Source organism: Ascaphus truei, unplaced genomic scaffold, assembly GCF_040206685.1.
Source record: "Ascaphus truei isolate aAscTru1 unplaced genomic scaffold, aAscTru1.hap1 HAP1_SCAFFOLD_622, whole genome shotgun sequence".
NCBI lineage: Eukaryota > Metazoa > Chordata > Amphibia > Anura > Ascaphidae > Ascaphus > Ascaphus truei.
Genome location: NW_027456955.1, coordinates 75327 through 96537, shown reverse-complemented (window position 1 = coordinate 96537; position 21211 = coordinate 75327). Strand labels below are relative to the sequence as shown.

Genomic DNA, 21211 nt, shown 5'->3' with positions numbered 1-21211 from the left:
CATGGTGAGGAGGGGAGGGCAGGGTGAGGGTGTCAGGGCATTGTGAGGGGAGGGCAGGGTGAGAGTGGCAGGGCAGAGTGAGGAGGTGAGGGTGGCAGGGCAGGTGAGGGTGGCGTGACAGGATGAGAGGGCAGGGTGAGGGTGGCAGGGCAGGATGAGAGGGCAGGGTGAGGGTGACAGGGCATTGTGTGGAGGGCAGGGTGAGGGTGGCAGGGCAGGGTGAGGGTGGCAGGACAGGATGAGGGTGGCAGGACAGGATGAGGGCAGGGTGAGGGTGGCAGGGCAGGATGAGAGGGCAGGGTGAGGGTGGCAGGGCAGGGTGAGGGTGGCAGGACAGGATGAGAGGGCAATGTGAGAGTGGCAGGGCAGGAGGAGAGGGCAGGGTGAGGGTGGCAGCGCAGGGTGAGGGTGGCAGGACAGGATGAGAGGGCAGGGTGAGGGTGACAGGGCATTGTGTGGAGGGCAGGGTGAGGGTGGCAGGGCAGGGTGAGGGTGGCAGGGCAGGGTGAGGAAGTGAAGGCAGGGTGAGGAGGGGAGAGGAGGGTGAGGGTGGCAGGGTGAGGAGGGGAGGGCAGGGTGAGGGTGGCAGGGTGAGGAGGGCAGGGTGAGGGTGGCAGGGTGAGGAGGGCAGGGTGAGGGTGGCAGGGTGAGGAGGGTGAGGGCAGGGTGAGGGTGGCAGGGTGAGGAGGGAGGGCAGGGTGAGGGTGGCAGGGTGAGGAGGGGAGGGCAGGGTGAGGGTGGGAGTATCCCAGCCAGCTAGCAGTCTGTGTCAGTGAATCCCTGAGCAGAGGGTGCTGCGGTGTGAGAGATGCTGGGAGATGCCTCGGGGAGCCTGACACCTCTTTGTGTGTGTAATACTCTCTTGTTACTCCCCCCACATTCCCCAGTCTCCCTGCGTGTCCCGGGATTCCTGCAGCTGGGTAACATTGGACGCTGAGAGCAGCATGGAGAGCAGAGAGTGTGTGAGGCTCATCCTGTATTTCGGTTTGCTGAGCTTTGTAAAATCAGCCAGGCAAGAGCTGCAAGGTAAGGAGCTTCCCCCCTCCACACCAGCTGCCCCCCCTCCCACCGGCTGCTCCCCTCCTCCCCATACCGGCTGCCCCACTCTCCCCCATACCGGCTGCCCCCCCCTCTCCCCCACCCCACACCAGCTGCCCCCTTCTCTCCCCCACCCCACACCAGCTGCCCCCTTCTCTCCCCCACCCCACACCAGCTGCCCCCTTCCTCTCCCCCACCACACACCAGCTGCCCCCTTCCTCTCCCCCACCACACACCAGCTGCCCCTTCCCCCTCCCCCCCACCGGCTCCCCTCATCCTCCCCCCCACCGGCTCCCCTCATCCCCCCCTGCCACCAGCTGCCCCCCTAGTCTCCCCCACCCCACTGGCTGCCCCCCCTCTCCGGCTGCCCCCCTCCCACTGGCTGCCCCACTCCTCTCCCCCCCCTCCCACCGGCTCCTCCATGGGGTCTCCTTAACCCTCCCCCTCTAACTATCCCATTCCGTAATTTTACCTCTCTATCATCCTCCCTCTCACTGACATGTCTCTCTCACTGGCCTGTCTCTCTCTCTCACTGACCTCTCGCTCTCTCTCTCACTGACCTGTCTCTCTCTCACTGACCTGTTTCACTCTCTCTCACTGACCAGTCTCTCTCTCACTGATCTGTCGCCCTCTCTCTCACTGATCTGTCGCCCTCTCTCTCACTAACCAGTCTCTCTCTCTCTCACTGATCTGTCGCCCTCTCTCTCACTGACCAGTCTCTCTCTCTCTCACTGATCTGTCGCCCTTTCTCTCACTGACCTGTCTCTCTCTCACTGACCTGTCACTCTCTCTCTCACTGACCTGTCGCTCTCTCACTGACCTGTCGCTCTCTCACTGACCTGTCGCTCCCCCTGACTGACCTGTCTCTCTCACTGACCTGTCGCTCTCTCTCACTTACCTGATGCTCTCTCTCACACTGACCTGTCACTCTCACTGACCTGCCACTCTCTCACTGACATTTTTCTCTCTCACTGACCTGTCTCTCACTGACCTGTCGTGCTCCCTCACTGACATGTCGCGCTCACCCACTGACCTGTCGCTCTATCACACTGACCTGTCGCTCTCTCTCACTGACCTGTCGCTTTCTCTCACTGACCTGTCGCTTTCTCTCACTGACCTGTCACTCTCTCTCACTGACCTGTCGCTCTCTCTCACTGACCTGTCGCTCCCACTCACTGACCTGTCTCTCTCTCACTGACCTGTCGCTCTCTCACTGACCTGTCGTGCTCTCTCACTGACTTGTTGCTCTCTCATTGACCTGTCGCTCTCTCTCTCACTGACCTGTCCCTCTCTCTTTCACTGACCTCTCTCTCTCTCTCTCTCTCTCTCTCTCTCTCTCTCTCGCTGACCTGTCTCTCTCTCTCACTGACCTGTCTCTCACTCTCTCACTGACCTGTCTCTCTCTCACTGACCTGTTTCACTCTCTCTCACTGACCAGTCTCTCTCTCTCTCACTGATCTGTCGCCCTCTCTCTCACTGACCTGTCTCTCTCTCACTGACCTGTCGCTCTCTCTCTCACTGACCTGTCGCTCTCTCTCTCACTGACCTGTCGCTTTCTCACTGACCTGTTGCTCTCTCACTGACCTGTTGCTCCCCCTGACTGACCTGTCTCTCTCACTGACCTGTCGCTCTCTCTCACTTACCCGATGCTCTCTCTCACACTGACCTGTCACTCTCACTGACCTGCCACTCTCTCACTGACCTTTTTCTCTCTCACTGACCTGTCTCTCTCTCACTGACCTGTCGTGCTCCCTCACTGACATGTCGCGCTCACCCACTGACCTGTCGCTCTATCACACTGACCTGTCGCTCTCTCTCACTGACCTGTCGCTCTCTCTCACTGACCGGTCGCTCTCTCTCAATGACCTGTCGCTCTCTCTCACTGACCTGTCGCTCTCTCACTGACCTGTCGCTCCCACTCACTGACCTGTCGCTCCCACTCACTGACCTGTCTCTCTCTCACTGACCTGTCGCTCTCTCACTGACCTGTCGCTCTCTCTCACTGACCTGTCGCTCTCTCACTGACCTGTCGCTCCCACTCACTGACCTGTCTCTCTCTCACTGACCTGTCGCTCTCTCACTGACCTGTTGCTCCCACTCACTGACCTGTCGCTCCCACTCACTGACCTGTCTCTCTCTCACTGACCTGTCGCTCTATCACACTGACCTGTCGCTCTCTCTCACTGACCTGTCGCTCTCTCTCACTGACCTGTCGCTCTCTCACTGACCTGTCGCTCCCACTCACTGACCTGTCGCTCCCACTCACTGACCTGTCTCTCTCTTACTGACCTGTCTCTCTCTCACTGACCTGTCGCTCTCTCACTGACCTGTCGCTCTCTCTCACTGACCTCTCGCTCTCTTCCTATCTGACCTGTCTCCCTCACTGACCTTTCTCTCTCTCTGACCTTTCTCTCTCTCACTGACCTGTGGCTCTCTCGCACTGACCTTTCGCTCTCTCACTGACCTGTCTCTCTCTCCACCTGACCTGTCTCTCTCTCACTGACCTGTCTCTCTCTCACTGACCTGTCGCTCTCTCACTGACCTGTCACTCTCTCACTGACCTGTCGCTCTCTCTCACTGACCTGTCTCTCACTGACCTCTCGCTCTCTTTCTATCTGACCTGTCTCCCTCACTGACCTTTCTCTCTCTCACTGACCTGTGGCTCTCTCGCACTGACCTATCGCTCTCTCTTTCACTGACCTGCCGCTCTCTCTCACTGACCTGTCTCTCACTGACCTCTCGCTCTCTCACTGACCTATCTCTCTCAGTGACCTGTCGCTCTCTCTCTCTCTCTCTCTCAAGGAGGACCTGTCTCTCTATATCTCACTAAGCTGTCCATTTCTCACTGATCTGTCTCTCTCTCACTGACCTGTCTCTCTCTCACTGACCTGTCACTCTCTCACTGACCTTTCTCTCTCTCACTGACCTGTGGCTCTCTCGCACTGACCTATCGCTCTCTCTTTCACTGACCTGTTTCACTCTCTCTCACTGACCTGTGGCTCTCTCGCACTGACCTATCGCTCTCTCTTTCACTGAGCTGCCGCTCTCTCTCACTGACCTGTCTCTCACTGACCTCTCGCTCTCTCACTGACCTATCTCTCTCAGTGACCTGTCGCTCTCTCTCTCTCTCTCTCAAGGAGGACCTGTCTCTCTATATCTCACTAAGCTGTCCATTTCTCACTGATCTGTCTCTCTCTCACTGACCTGTCTCTCTCTCACTGACCTGTCGCTCTCTCACTGACCTTTCTCTCTCTCACTGACCTGTGGCTCTCTCGCACTGACCTATCGCTCTCTCGCACTGACCTATCGCTCTCTCTTTCACTGACCTGTTTCACTCTCTCTCACTGACCTGTGGCTCTCTCGCACTGACCTATCGCTCTCTCTTTCACTGACCTGCCGCTCTCTCTCACTGACCTCTCGCTCTCTCACTGACCTATCTCTCTCAGTGACCTGTCGCTCTCTCTCTCTCAAGGAGGACCTGTCTCTCTATATCTCACTAAGCTGTCCATTTCTCACTGATCTGTCTCTCTCTCACTGACCTGTCTCTCTCTTAGTGACAAGTCGCGCTCTCTCTCTCTCTCTCTCTGATCTGTCTCTCACTGACCTGTCTCTCTCTCTCTCTCTCACTGACCTGTCTCTCACTGACCTATGGCTCTCTCGCACTGACCTATCGCTCTCTCTTTCACTGTCCTGTTTCACTCTCTCTCACTGACCTGTGGCTCTCTCGCACTGACCTATCACTCTCTCTTTCACTGACCTGTCGCTCTCTCTCACTGACCTGTCGCTCCCACTCACTGACCTGTCTCTCTCTCACTGACCTGTCTCTCTCTCCACCTGACCTGTCTCTCTCTCACTGACCTGTCTCTCACTGACCTGTCGCTCTCTCACTGATCTCTAACTCTCTCTCTCTCGCACTCTCTCTCAAGGAGGACCTGTTTCTCTATATCTCACTAACCTGTCCATCTCTCACTGACCTGTCTCTCACTGACCTGTCTCTCTCTCACTGACCTGTGTCTCACTGACCTGTTGCTCTCTCACTGACCTGTTGCTCTCTCACTGACCTGTTGCTCTCTCACTGACCTGTTGCTCTCTCTCAAGGACCTGTCGCTCTCTCTCAAGGACCTGTTGCTCTCTCTCAAGGACCTGTCACTCTCTCTCAAGGACCTGTCGCTCTCTCTTTTACTGACCTGTCTCTCACTGACCTCTCGCTCTCTCTCACTCTCACTGACCTGTCGCTCTCTCTCTCACTGACCTCTCTCTCTCTCTGTCCTGTCTCTCACTGACCTGTCTCTCTCTCACTGACTGGCCTCTCTCTCACTGACCGGCCTCTCTCTCACTGACCGGCCTCTCTCTCACTGACCTGCCTCTCTCTCACTGATCTGTCTCACTCTCTCACTGACCTGTCACTCTCTCTGACTGACCTGTTGCTTTCTCTCTCTCACTGACCTGTCGCTCTCTCACTGACCTGTCGCTCCCACTCACTGACCTGTCGCTCCCACTCACTGACCTGTCTCTCTCTCACTGACCTGTCGCTCTCTCACTGACCTGTCGCTCTCTCTCACTGACCTGTCGCTCTCTCACTGACCTGTCGCTCCCACTCACTGACCTGTCTCTCTCTCACTGACCTGTCGCTCTCTCACTGACCTGTTGCTCCCACTCACTGACCTGTCGCTCCCACTCACTGACCTGTCTCTCTCTCACTGACCTGTCGCTCTATCACACTGACCTGTCGCTCTCTCTCACTGACCTGTCGCTCTCTCTCACTGACCTGTCGCTCTCTCACTGACCTGTCGCTCCCACTCACTGACCTGTCGCTCCCACTCACTGACCTGTCTCTCTCTTACTGACCTGTCTCTCTCTCACTGACCTGTCGCTCTCTCACTGACCTGTCGCTCTCTCTCACTGACCTCTCGCTCTCTTCCTATCTGACCTGTCTCCCTCACTGACCTTTCTCTCTCTCTGACCTTTCTCTCTCTCACTGACCTGTGGCTCTCTCGCACTGACCTTTCGCTCTCTCACTGACCTGTCTCTCTCTCCACCTGACCTGTCTCTCTCTCACTGACCTGTCTCTCTCTCACTGACCTGTCGCTCTCTCACTGACCTGTCACTCTCTCACTGACCTGTCGCTCTCTCTCACTGACCTGTCTCTCACTGACCTCTCGCTCTCTTTCTATCTGACCTGTCTCCCTCACTGACCTTTCTCTCTCGCACTGACCTATCGCTCTCTCTTTCACTGACCTGCCGCTCTCTCACTGACCTGTCTCTCACTGACCTCTCGCTCTCTCACTGACCTATCTCTCTCAGTGACCTGTCGCTCTCTCTCTCTCTCTCTCTCTCTCAAGGAGGACCTGTCTCTCTATATCTCACTAAGCTGTCCATTTCTCACTGATCTGTCTCTCTCTCACTGACCTGTCTCTCTCTCACTGACCTGTCACTCTCTCACTGACCTTTCTCTCTCTCACTGACCTGTGGCTCTCTCGCACTGACCTATCGCTCTCTCTTTCACTGACCTGTTTCACTCTCTCTCACTGACCTGTGGCTCTCTCGCACTGACCTATCGCTCTCTCTTTCACTGAGCTGCCGCTCTCTCTCACTGACCTGTCTCTCACTGACCTCTCGCTCTCTCACTGACCTATCTCTCTCAGTGACCTGTCGCTCTCTCTCTCTCTCTCTCAAGGAGGACCTGTCTCTCTATATCTCACTAAGCTGTCCATTTCTCACTGATCTGTCTCTCTCTCACTGACCTGTCTCTCTCTCACTGACCTGTCGCTCTCTCACTGACCTTTCTCTCTCTCACTGACCTGTGGCTCTCTCGCACTGACCTATCGCTCTCTCGCACTGACCTATCGCTCTCTCTTTCACTGACCTGTTTCACTCTCTCTCACTGACCTGTGGCTCTCTCGCACTGACCTATCGCTCTCTCTTTCACTGACCTGCCGCTCTCTCTCACTGACCTCTCGCTCTCTCACTGACCTATCTCTCTCAGTGACCTGTCGCTCTCTCTCTCTCAAGGAGGACCTGTCTCTCTATATCTCACTAAGCTGTCCATTTCTCACTGATCTGTCTCTCTCTCACTGACCTGTCTCTCTCTTAGTGACAAGTCGCGCTCTCTCTCTCTCTCTCTCTGATCTGTCTCTCACTGACCTGTCTCTCTCTCTCTCTCTCTCACTGACCTGTCTCTCACTGACCTATGGCTCTCTCGCACTGACCTATCGCTCTCTCTTTCACTGTCCTGTTTCACTCTCTCTCACTGACCTGTGGCTCTCTCGCACTGACCTATCACTCTCTCTTTCACTGACCTGTCGCTCTCTCTCACTGACCTGTCGCTCCCACTCACTGACCTGTCTCTCTCTCACTGACCTGTCTCTCTCTCCACCTGACCTGTCTCTCTCTCACTGACCTGTCTCTCACTGACCTGTCGCTCTCTCACTGATCTCTAACTCTCTCTCTCTCGCACTCTCTCTCAAGGAGGACCTGTTTCTCTATATCTCACTAACCTGTCCATCTCTCACTGACCTGTCTCTCACTGACCTGTCTCTCTCTCACTGACCTGTGTCTCACTGACCTGTTGCTCTCTCACTGACCTGTTGCTCTCTCACTGACCTGTTGCTCTCTCACTGACCTGTTGCTCTCTCTCAAGGACCTGTCGCTCTCTCTCAAGGACCTGTTGCTCTCTCTCAAGGACCTGTCACTCTCTCTCAAGGACCTGTCGCTCTCTCTTTTACTGACCTGTCTCTCACTGACCTCTCGCTCTCTCTCACTCTCACTGACCTGTCGCTCTCTCTCTCACTGACCTCTCTCTCTCTCTGTCCTGTCTCTCACTGACCTGTCTCTCTCTCACTGACTGGCCTCTCTCTCACTGACCGGCCTCTCTCTCACTGACCTGCCTCTCTCTCACTGATCTGTCTCACTCTCTCACTGACCTGTCACTCTCTCTGACTGACCTGTTGCTTTCTCTCTCTCACTGACCTGTCGCTTTCTCTCTCACTGACCTGTCTCTCTCTATCTCTCTCTCAAGGACCTGTCTCTCTATATCTAACTAACCTGTTGCTCTCTCTCCCTGATCTGTCTCTCTCTCACTGACCTGTCGCTCTCTCTCTCTCACTGACCTGTCTCTCTCACTGACCTGTCTTTCTCTCACTGACCTGTCTCTCTCTGACCTGTTGCTCTCTCTCACTGACCTGTCGCTCTCTCTCACTGACCTGTCGCTCTCTCTCACTGACCTGTTTCACTCTCACTGACCTGTCTCTCTCTCTATGAACTGTCTCTCTATATCTCACTAACCTGTCACTCTCGCTGATCTGTTTCATCCTCTCACTCTTACTGACCTGTCTCTCTCTCTCTCACTGACATGATGCTCTATCTCACTGACCTGTCGCCCTCTCTCACTGACCTGTTGCCCTCTCTCACTGACCTGTCACACTCTCTCACTGACCTGTCGCACTCTCTCACTGACCTGTCGCACTCTCTCACTGACCTGTCGCACTCTCTCACTGACCTGTCGCACTCTCTCACTGACCTGTCGCACTCTCTCACTGACCTGTCGCACTCTCTCACTGACCTGTCGCACTCTCTCACTGACCTGTCGCTCTCTTTCACTGACCTGTCGTGCTCTCTCACTGACCTGTCGCTCTCTCTCTCACTGACCTGTCGCTCTTTCTCTCACTGACCTGTCGCTCCCTCTTACTGACCTGTCTCTCTCACTGACCTGTCCCTCTAACTGACCTGTCTCTCTCACTGACCTGTCTCTCTCTCTCACTGACCTGTCTCTCTCTCACTGACCTGTCTCTCTCTCACTGACCTGTCTCTCTCTCTCACTGACCGGTCTCTCTCTCTCACTGACCGGTCTCTCTCTCTCACTGACCTGTCTCTCTCTCTCACTGACCTTTCTGTCTCACTGACCTGTTGTGCTCTCTCTCACTGACCTGTTGCTCTCTCTCTCACTGACCTGTTGCTCTCTCTCTCACTGACCTGTCTCTCCCTGTCACTGACCTGTCTCTCTCTCTCTCTCTCTCTCTCTTTCACTGACCTGTCGCTCTCTCACTGACCTGATGCTATCTCTCTCACTGACCTGATGCTATCTCTCTCACTGACCTGTCTCTCACTCATTGACCTGTCTCTCTCACTGACCTGTCTCTCTCTCTCTCACTGACCTTTCTCTGTCTCACTGACCTGTTGCTCTCTCTCACTGACCTGTTGCTCTCTCTCACTGACCTGTCTCTCCCTTTCACTGACCTGTCGCTCTCTCACTGACCTGTCGCTCTCTCTCTCACTGACCTGTTTCTCTCACTGACCTGTCTCTGTCTCACTTACCTGTCTCTGTCTCACTGACCTGTCGCTCCCTCTCACTGACCTGTTTCTCTCACTGACCTGTCTCTGTCACTGACCTGTCTCTCTCTCTGTCACTGACCTGTCTCTCTCTCTGTCACTGACCTGTCTCTCTCTGTCACTGACCTGTCTCTCTCTGTCACTGACCTGTCTCTCTCTGTCACTGACCTGTCTCTCTCTGTCACTGACCTGTCTCTCTCTGTCACTGACCTGTCTCTCTCTGTCACACCTGTCTCTCTCTGTCACTGACCTGTTGCTCTCTCTGTCACTGACCTGTTGCTCTCTCTCTCACTGACCTGTTGCTCTCTCTCTCACTGACCTGTCTCTCTCTGTCACTGACCTGTCTCTCTCTGTCACTGACCTGTCTCTCTCTGTCACTGACCTGTCTCTCTCTGTCACTGACCTGTCTCTGTCTCACTGACCTGTCTCTGTCTAACTGACCTGTTGCTCTCTCTCTCACTGACCCGTCTCTCCCTTTCACTGACCTGTCTCTCTCTCTCTTTCACTGACCTTTAGGTCTCTCTCTTTCACTGACCTGTCGCTCTCTCACTGACCTGATGCTATCTCTCTCACTGACCTGTCTCTCTCACTGACCTGTCTTTCTCTCAGTGACCTGTCGCTCTCTCTCACTAATCTGTCTCTCTCTCACTAACCTGTTTCACTCTCATGCTCACTGACCTATCTCTCTCTCTCAATGACCTGTCTCTCTATATCTCACTAACCTGTCTCTCTCTCTCACTCATCTGTTTCACTCTCACTCTCACTGACCTGTCACTCTCTCTTTCTCTCTCTCACCTGTCTCTCTACATCTCACTAACCTTTCGCTCTCTCTCTCTCACTGACCTGTCTCTCTCTGTCTCACTGACCAGTCGCTCTCTCTCTCTCACTGACCTGTCGCTCTCTCTCTCACTGACCTGTCGCTCCCTCTCACTGACCTGTCTCTCTCACTGACCTGTCTCTCTCACTGACCTGTCTCTCTCACTGACCTGTCTCTCTCACTGACCTGTCTCTCTCACTGACCTGTCTCTCTCACTGACCTGTCTCTCTCTGTCACTGACCTGTCTCTGTCTCACTGACCTGTCTGTCTCTGTCACTGACCTGTCTCTGTCACTGACCTGTCTATCTCTGTCACTCACCTGTCTCTCTCTGTCACTGACCTGTCTCTCTCTCTGTCACTGACCTGTCTCTCTTTGTCACTGACCTGTCTCTCTCACTGACCTGTCTCTCTCACTGACCTGTCTCTCTTTGTCACTGACCTGTCTCTCTCTGTCTCACTGACCTGTCTCTGTCTCACTGACCTGTCTGTCTCTCTCACTGACCTGTCTCTCTCACTGACCTGTCTATCTCTGTCACTGACCTGTCTCTCTCTGTCACTGACCTGTCTCTCTCTGTCACTGACCTGTCTCTCTCTGTCACTGACCTGTCTCTCTTTGTCACTGACCTGTCTCTCTCTGTCACTGACCTGTCTCTCTCTGTCACTGACCTGTCTCTCTCGGTCACTGATCTGTCTCTCTCTGTCACTGACCTGTCTCTCTCTGTCACTGACCTGTCTCTCTCTGTCACTGATCTGTCTCTCTCTGTCACTGACCTCTCTCTGTCACTGACCTGTCTCTCTCTGTCACTGACATGTCTCTGTCTCACTGACCTGTCTCTGTCTCACTGACCTGTCGCTCTCTCTCTTTCACTGACCTGTCGCTCTCTCTCTTTCACTGACCTGATGCTATCTCACTGATCTGTCTCTCTCACTGACCTGTCTTTCTCTCAGTGACCTGTCGCTCTCTCTCACTAATCTGTCTCTCTCTCACTAACCTGTTTCACTCTCACGCTCACTGACCTGTCTCTCGATATCTCACTAACCTGTCTCTCTCTCCCACTGATCTGTTTCACTCTCACTCACTGACCTGTCACTCTCTCTTTCTCTCTCTCACCTGTCTCTCTATATCTCACTAACCTTTCGCTCTCTCTCTCTCTCTCTCACTGACCTGTCTCTCTCTCTCTCTGACCTGTGGCTCTCTCTCACTGACCTGATGCTCTCTCACTGACCTGATGCTCTCTCACTGACATGATGCTCTCTCACTGACATGATGCTCTCTCACTGACATGATGCTCTCTCACTGACCTGATCCTTTCTCACTGACCTGTATCTCTCTCACTGACCTGTATCTCTCTCACTGACCTGTCGCTCTCACTCTCACTGACTTGTCGCTCTCTCTCTCTCACTGACCTATTGCTCTCTCTCACTGACCTGTTGCTCTCTCTCACTGACCTGTCTCTCTCTCCACCTGACCTGTCTCTCACTCCACCTGACCTGTCTCTCACTCCACCTGACCTGTCTCTCACTCCACCTGACCTGTCTCTCTCTCCACCTGACCTGTCTCTCTCTCTCACTGACCTGTCTCTCCCTCTCACTGACCTGTCTCTCCCTCTCACTGACCTGTCTCTCTCTCTCACTGACCTGATGCGCTCTCTCTCACTGACCTGTCTCTCTTTCACTGACCTGTCACGCTCTCTCACTGACCTGTCGCTCTCTCTCACTTACCTTTCTCTCTCACTAACCTGTCTCTCACTGACCTGTTTCACTCTCTCACTCTCACTGACCTGTCTCTCTCTCTTTCTCTCTGACCTGTCGTTCTCTATCTATGACCTGATGCGCTCTCTCGCTGACTTGTCGCGCTCTCTCACTGACATGTCGCTCTCTCTCACTAACCTGTCCCTCTCTCTCACTGACCTGTTGCTCCCTCTCTCACTGACCTGTCTCTCACTGACCTCACGCTCTCTCTCACTGACCTCACGCTCTCTCTCACTGACCTTTCTCTCTCTCTCACTGACCTGTCTCTCTCTTAGTGACCTGTCACTCTCACACTGACCTGTCTCTCTCTCTCACTGACCTGTCTCTCTCTCGCTCTCTCTGTGACCTGTCTCTCTATATCTCACTAACCTTTCGCTCTCTCACTCTCACTGACCTGTCTCTCTCTCAGTGACCTGTCGCTCTCTCTCTGTGACCTGTCGCGCTCTCTCTCTATCACTGACCTGTCTCTTTCTCACTGACCTGTTTCATTCTCACTCTCACTGACTTGTCTCTCTCACTGACCTGTTTCATTCTCACTCTCACTGACTTGTCTCTCTCTCACTGACCTGTATCTCTCAGTGACTTGTCTCTCTAGATCTCACTAACCTGTCGCTCTCTCTCACTGATCTGTCTCTCTCTCACTGACCTGTTTCACTCTCTCAGTCTCACTGACCTGTCTGTCTCTCTCTCTCTCAATTACCCTCTCTCACTGACCTGTGTGTGTGTTTCTCTCCATCACTGACCTGTCTCTTTCTCTCACTGACCTGTCTCTCTTTCTCTCACTGACCTGTCTCTCTCTCACTGACCTGTCTCTCTCTCGTCTCTCTCTCTCTCTAACTGACCTGTCGCTCTCTGTCTCTCTTTCAACAAACGCTGACTGGGTTTATATATAGTTATCCTGAGTATGCGCCCCCTCGGTGCATTACTCCTGTATTTGCTGCCACCTTTGGGATAAAGGTGGAACATCGAGACCCTTTTTGCTACAGAAGATCTTTGTGTATACAGGTAGTCCTCATTATCCAACGTTTCACTTTACAACGAATGGCATGTCCAACGCTTTACAATGGAACCCTAAGGGCTGTTTTTCGACGCCGGAATGTGTTATCCAACGCTCGCCGCCACTGATTAACTTTACAACGGTTTCACTGTCCAACGCTACTTCCAAAACGGATTCCGTTGGATAACCGAGGACCGCCTGTAATCCCAAATCTGCAGGAACGATTCCTATCTGATTTATTAGGATCCTGTATATCTCTTAACACGGCGGGATCCTGTATATCTGTTAATGCAGGGGGATACTATTAGTGAATATAAACTGAATTTCTGTAACATTAGTCATTGTGTTACCCATCGCTCCCACTTTAGCCTGGAACGTTTATTACACACACATTTCCTGCACAGTACCAAGCTGAGAATAGGGAATTACAAATTGCACACATATTATTAGGATGGCTATGTATAAACTGGTGGGATAAGAGGGTAGCGTGTGAACACGAGATGTGAAGGACTAGGAGTAACAGAACATGCAGAAAGGTATCCGGGCAGGAATTCTGTCCCAGAGAGCTTACAATCTAATTTGATTGTGTGTAGCAGAGGGAGGGAACCAAATTATGGGTTTACACTGGTTAAAAAGGCAATCTGCATACAACTAACCCACTATATTGTATTCCATACGTCCCATAATAATATATACGTGAAGATTATTATGTGTATGCATGTATTCCATACGTCCGATAATTATATATACATAAATACGTTGCAGAATAATATATACATGAAGAGCATTAATCGTATGCATGTATTTCAAATGCCCCGTAATAATATATATGTGAAGAGCATTATGTATGCATGTATTCCATACGTCCCTTAATTATATATACATAAATATGTTGCAGAATAATATATACATGAAGAGCATTACGCGTATGCATGTATTTCATATGTCCCGTAATTATATATATATATATATATATATATATAATATATATATATATATATATATATATATATATATAATGTGAAGAGCATTATGTGTATGCGAGTATTCCATATGTCGCATAATAATATATACGTGAAGAGAATTATGTGTATGTATGTATTCCATACATCCCATAATTATATATACGTGAAGAGCATTAGGTGTATGTATGTATTCCATACATCCCATAATTATATATACGTGAAGAGCATTAGGTGTATGCATGTATATCTTTATATAGCGCTGACAGTATACGCAGTGCTTCACAAAGACAATACAGTGCAGAGAATTATAATAATACAATAAGCGCTGCAAAGTCAGACAATAGGAAAAGAAATCCCTGCCCCGAAGAGCTTACAATCTAAGTGGTATGTAGGGAGACTTACAGAGAGACAGTAGGTGAGGGAATAAGTGCAGTGGATGACAACGCTTGTCCTTGATGGTGGCTACTTGTAGTAGATGGCAGTGCTTGGCCCCAATGGTTGGTAGGAGTGACTGTGGGTGTAGGACGGTAGCCATGAGTCATAGCTGTTGGGATGCTTCTTTTGTGATGTGAGTTTTAAGGTTGGTCGGTGTTAAATTAGATGTGTTAACACCATTAGCAGGGGAAGAGGAGGCAGGGAGGCGTGGGTGAGAGCAGGTGTGTACATGGCTGGGTGCAGGATTAGGAGAGATATCTCCAGCAGCAGGAGGGAGAGGAGGTGAATAGAGGATTTGTGGGGGTGATTTTTATGTAGGGGTGTAGAAGATGTTGGGAAAGAGGTGGAGGTGTGTAAATAGTGGTGCAGTGTATGGACACAGGCATAGGGTAACAGGAGGGGAGTGGGGAAGTTGGTGAGAAGAGAAAAGTTTACAAAGGAATGAGAAAACAGCAAATAGGAGGGCATAATGAGATGCAGGGAGAGAGGTCCCAGGTATTGGGGGAGATGAGGAGTAGGATGTGAGAGAGCAGGTGTATAAATCAGGCCTGGGAGGGTATAATGAGATATAGGGAGAGAGGTAGGAGGGGAGAGGTCCCAGGTATTGGGGGAGATGAGGAGTAGGATGTGAGAGAGCAGGTGTATAAATCAGGCCTGGGAGGGTATAATGAGATATAGGGAGAGAGGTAGGAGGGGAGAGGTCCCAGGTATTGGGGGAGATGGGGAGTAGGTGAGAGAGAAGGTGTATAAACCATGCCTGGGAGGGCATAATGAGATGCAGGGAGAAAGGTAGGAGGGGAGAGGTCCCAGGTATTGGGGGAGATGAGGAGTAGGTGAGAGAGCAGGTGTATAAATCAGGCCTGGGAGGGTATAATGAGATATAGGGAGAGAGGTAGGAGGGGAGAGGTCCCAGGTATTGGGGGAGATGAGGAGTAGGTGAGAGAGCAGGTGTATAAATCAGGCCTGGGAGGGTATAATGAGATATAGGGAGAGAGGTAGGAGGGGAGAGGTCCCAGGTATTGGGGGAGATGAGGAGTAGGTGAGAGAGCAGGTGTATAAATCAGGCCTGGGAGGGTATAATGAGATATAGGGAGAGCGGTAGGAGGGGAGAGGTCCCAGGTATTGGGGGAGATGAGGAGTAGGTGAGAGAGCAGGTGTATAAATCAGGCCTGGGAGGGTATAATGAGATATAGGGAGAGCGGTAGGAGGGGAGAGGTCCCAGGTATTGGGGGAGATGAGTAGTAGGTAAGAGAGCAGGTGTATAAACCAGGCCTGGGAGGGCAGTGTAGCACTGAAGATTAAGCAGCAGCTTAGAAACCGAGCGTACAGATGTGTACAAATTGTCAGAGCATTGAGAGAGACCGGTTCTCCCAGTTGCTGGGTTGTTGAAGTGCAGAGTCCAGTTCCTCTTGTATTCTTCAGCTCCAATTCTAACTCCAATATTAACTCCACAGACACTTTATATGTGACCCTTTAAGCTGCAGACCAAGCAATATCCTACATGTTGTTTTTTTTTTGTTTTTTTGAGAATCGGTTCTGTACTATGAGAAAATACTTAGCATTTTTGAATTTTTTTTTAAACAATGAATTTCATTTTTACTGTATTATAATGTAACAAGCATTTTTTTGTTTCTATAGCAACCATTTACAAAGTTACATCCCCTTCCTCTTCTGAAACAGGCTCTGGTACACCCCTTTTTGAGCCCTGCCCTCTCTCTAGCAGTGCACAAATTGTATCTAGTAACTGCCTGGTCACATGATCTTCCCCACAGAACTTTGCTTCTTTGGTCCTCTTCTGCTTCACTGACAGCCATTTAGGGAACCCCCGAGCCGAATCTTCGCCAATCGGTCACAGGAGAACGGATCGATTCGCTAAGTTGCAAATTACTTATCATTGTGTGGATTGGATTGATGCACATATTAAAGGGGAAGAAAAAAACTGTAGCATGGACAGCTGCTTTAAATGTTACACAGCCATATAGCACAGCCACGAGATGGACGTAAATACTCTAAACAGATCTGCATGACTAATAATTAAGGGAGGGGTCTGCCTATTCATATCAGACAGACATAGCAAGGAGTTGTTAATTAGATAAGTTCTGTTGCAATTGGTGTTAAATTGATAGAAGAATTCTACTCAGACAGATATACCTGTGTGAAGAAATTAATCAGAATGTTAGTGCAGATATTCAGCATGAATTCATGTTTAAAGTTATGGAAAGATATAGAAAAAATCCATAGATAATAACTCCAATATTAACTCCACAGACACTTCATATGTTACACATCAATAATAATACAGTATATACATGAAGAGCATTACGCGTATGCATGTATTCCATACTCTTGAGTTTAAATATCCCCTCTATGCTGATGACATACATTTACTTTTCAACCAAGACTGTGATGGCAGATACAATAGATTTATTCAAAAAAAGGTTGGACATCTTTTTAGAAAGGAAAGGTATACAGGGATGTACCAAATAAGTAAACATGGGAAGGATGTTGATCCAGGGAATAATTTGATTGTCATTATTGGAGTCAGGAAGGAATTTGTTTTTCCGCTTATGAGATTTCATTGGATGATATGACTCTGGGTTTTTTTGTTTGTCTTCCTCTGGATCAATAAGTAAGTACGGATATAGGATAAAGTATCTGTTGTCTAAATTTAGCATAGGATGAACTTGATGGACGTCCGTCTTTTTTCAACCTCATCTACTATGTAACTATGTAACTTTGTAACCCCCGACCTTACACCTGCTGTATAGACCAAAGTTTCGGAATGTCTCTCTGTGATATCATCCTGGATGGCCCTCCGCCGACTTGAACTTAACATGGCAAAAACAGAGCTCCTCATACTTCCTCCCAAACCTGGCCTTACTACCTCCTTCCACATTAGTGTTGGAAGTTCAGTCATACATCCAGTAGCGCAAGCACGCTGCCTAGGGGTCACACTCGACTCCTCACTCACCTTCAAAACGTTTCTAAAACCTGTCGCTTTTTCCTCCGCAATATTACAAAGATACGCGCTTTCCTCTGCTGCTCGACTGCTAAAACTTTGACTCAGGCCCTCGTTCTCTCCTGTCTCGATTACTATAACCTCCTGCTGTCCGGCCTTCCTGCCTCTCACCTGTCTCCCGTACAATCTATCCTAAACGCTTCTGCCAGAATCACTCTACTCTTTCCTAAATCTGTCTCAGCGTCTCCCCTGCTGAAATCCCTCTCCTGGCTTCCTATCAAATCCCGTATCACACACTCAATTCTCCCCCTCACTTTTAAAGCTTTACACTCTTCTGCCCCTCCTTACATCTCAGCCCTAATTTCTCGCTATGCACCATCACGACTCTTGCGTTCTGCTCAAGGATGTCTTCTCTCTACTCCCTTTGTATCTAAAGCCCTCTCCCACCTTAAACCTCTCTCACTGACTGCCCCACACCTCTGGAATGCCCTTCCCCTCAATATCCGACTAGCACCCTCTCTAACCACCTTTAAGACCCGCCTTAAAACACACCTGCCTAAGGAAGCATATGAGTAGCACCATGGCTAATAATTAAACCCTCACACATAAAGCTTGGCCCCTGCAGACGCACTTACCAGAACACCCTCCTACTTTCTCTGTACGTTCTTCCTACCAACCAATTAGATTGTAAGCTCTTCGGAGCAGGGACTCCTCTTCCTAAATGTTACTTTTATGTCTGAAGCACTTCTTCCCTTTGTGTCATTTATGTTATTTGTTATTTATATGATCGTCACTTTATTACTGCTGTAAAGCGCTATGTACATTAATGGCGCTATATGAATAAAGACATGCATGCATACATACTTCACATAATAACATACGTGAAGCATTACGCATATTCATGTATTCCACACGTGCCATAATAACATACGTGAAGAGCATTATGCGTATGCATTTATTCCATAATATATACATGAAGAGCATTATGCGTTTGCATGTATTCCATATGTCCCATAATAATATATATACGTGAAGAGCATTATGCGTATGTATGTATTCCATAAGTCCCATAATATCTACATGAACATTACGCGTATGCATGTATTCCATATGTCGTATAATAACATACGTGAAGAGCATTATACGTATGCATGTATTCCATAATTACCATAATAATATATAAAGAAAAAGAAGGAAAAGAGAAGGGGCGCTGATGTGATTCCAGATAGTAATAGTATCTATAAGATATGAGAAAACCCAATGTAACAAACGGTGTATCTTGCAGCAGTGTAAATAGGGGGTTCCAATACCCCAAAACAATGTGGAAAAGGGAAAAACTCTGGCGCATGGATATCATGAAAATGTAACCTCCTAATGGGACAGCTAAGGCTGCGATTATACAGAAAAACGCCCATGATGTCGCCCGTAGTTTATGCTGTTTCAATGAAATGAAAATCCTAATGATATTGAGTTTCTTTAATCCAGTGTGTGACAGCAGAAAACCAACGTTTCCACGCGCCCTGCATACCGCGGAACGCAGAGACATGCGACATACCCTGCGAGGGGAACCCCGAGTATGGGTGTCACAGTACAAGGGACAATAGGGGTTGACTTGCCATTAAAAAGCCGTGTTTGTGTTTCTCTGTGCAGGGGGCACAATTTGTTTGAACAAGCTGCAAAGCGATTTCTTTTCCATAAATAAGTGGAATGTAAGGTTTATAAATAGCAGCGTGGTGTCACTTTGTGTCCCTCTGCATTGTCACGCTCCGATCACTGGTTTATGATAGGTCCACAGGCTGCTAGTCTTGTAGTCTAGTCTTCTCACCATCATTGTAACCCTGCAGTGATAGACCTGCTGTCGGTGAGCGAGGGCCGACAGATGTCCAGCGTGGTGGAGAAGATACGAACAGAGCTGCTAACAGTCAATGACATATACTTCCTGTCCACCTTCCGGCTGCCTGCCAAGCAGGGTGGGGTCCTGTTCGGACTCTACTCCAAGAAGGATAATACCAAGTGGCTTGAGGCTTCGGTGGTGGGAAAGATCAACAAAGGTAAGAGCTGGCCAGGTGCACACGTGTCCTCACCCAAAGAGCTTGCAATCTAAGTCCGAAATTATAGTGGTGGCGTACACGCAACCAAGCGTTAAACAAACTAGGCTGGAGGCGTGGCCGTGACGTCACGTGAGCGGTTCACCCTCATTGGCTGAAGTGCTCACGTGACGCGGCCATCGCACCAAAACAAAAACAAATTTGATTGTATTTTCAAAAATGGCGTGCATGGTCACGGGCTCTAGGTCTGCCCCCTAGAGGTACGACCTTTTGTTGGGGGGGCGCGCGATGTCGCGTGCAGGCGTGGCCACTATAAACGCGGCTTAACAATGGTGCAGTGAGACGGGGAGTTATTGCAGAGAATGGGACTGCGACGACTAAAAAGGTTTCACTGGTGGGGAGCAGCTGTGAGAAGAGGGAACGCCCTGAACGTGGGGAGCGGAGGAGGACCGAGGCCTGCATGGAAAGGAGGGACATCTTGTAATGAATGTGGGATGTAATGAGAAGGCAGCAGGGGGATTGCAGGAAACTGATGTGGGAGAGAAAGAATAAGATCAATTCAGCAGGGTCTCAAGACTGCACAGGAGAAATGTGGAGGCCAATATTGGGTTGCAGTAATGTAGGCAGGAAAGGACAGGAGTATTCCTCTATGTACCGCTATTGTTACAGTAAGGCAGCAGGTAACAGGCGTAGTAGTAATAGGAAAACCCCGTTTCCTGTCACGCAGTCTTGGTGCGATACATGCGGGAAGACTCCAAGCTCCATGCGGTCAGCCTGCAGAACTCCAACCTGTCGGACGGGAACACGCACACCGTCATCCTGCGTGTGAGCGGCCTCCGCGGGGACACACTAACACTAGAGCTGTACGTGGACTGCAAGCAGGTGGACACCAGCCTGGGGCTCCCCGAAATCATGGTCATCCCTGCGTCTGAGGTGGAATTCGGGGAGCTCCGGTCAGGACACAAGGCATTTCTGAGGATGCAGGTAGAGTGAGAGGGGGGAGGGGGTGAGAGGAGGGTATATGTGAGGGGTGGGGGAGAGGGTGTGTGTGGTGGGGTGGGAGGAGGAAAGGGTGTGAGGGTGAGGAGAGGAAGTGGGTGTGGAGGAGGGGTGTTTGAGGGTAGGGGGTGTGAGGGGACGGTGTATGTGAGGGGAGGGTGACAGGAGGTAAGGGTGTGAGGAGAGGGGGTGAGAGAAGGAAGTGGAGGGGGGGTATTTGAGGGGAGGAGGAGGAAAGTGGGTGAGGGGTGGGTGTATGTCATGGGAGGGGGTGAGAGGAGGAAGTGGGTGTTGGAGAGGGGGTTTTAACGGCAGGGGTAGTGAGGGGAGGGGGTGGGAAGAGGAAAGGGTGTGAGAGGAGGGTGTGTGTGGGGAGGGATGGGAGGAGGAAAGGGTGTGAGGGGAGGAGGATGTGGAGGGGGTGTGCGCTAGATCTGATCAGCCCCCTTCACCTTAGTAAGGATGAGACCCTCACTGTATCACACTCTCTTGCTCACATCTGTAGCCCCACAGACTTATATAGGAGCCCCTCTTACACATACCACACTCTCTGAGGATTGAACCCTCCTCTCCTTGGGATTAGGGAACCGTGGAATCCATGAAGCTGATACTTGGAGGGTCCATGAGCCGTGTGGGAGCGTTGAGCGAGTGCCCCTTCCAAGAGGATGAATCCATACACAACACAGGTACAGGGCGGGATCCTACAAAGTGGCACTCGGTGCTCAAAACCCTTTACCGTGGGGGAATATGAGTGGGAGGCACATGTGGGGGGATATGAGGGGGCACATGTGGGGGAATATGAGGGGGGGCACATGTGGGGGGATATGAGGTGGCACATGTGGGGGGATATGAGGGGGCACATGTGGGGGGATA

General features: G+C 50.8%; 1 protein-coding gene across 1 annotated transcript in view; it reads left to right on the top strand.

Annotated features, from left to right (window-relative positions):
• Positions 1–762: 762 nt before the first annotated feature.
• Positions 763–21211, top strand: part of THBS3 (thrombospondin 3) — a 44907-nt gene continuing 24458 nt past the window's right edge. Inside the window, exons 1-4 of the mRNA XM_075584502.1 lie at positions 763–1026; positions 19136–19342; positions 20067–20323; positions 20922–21024. Coding sequence (XP_075440617.1) covers positions 945–1026; positions 19136–19342; positions 20067–20323; positions 20922–21024 — 649 coding nt within the window. The 5' untranslated portion in view covers positions 763–944. The remainder of the gene's footprint in view (positions 1027–19135; positions 19343–20066; positions 20324–20921; positions 21025–21211) is intronic.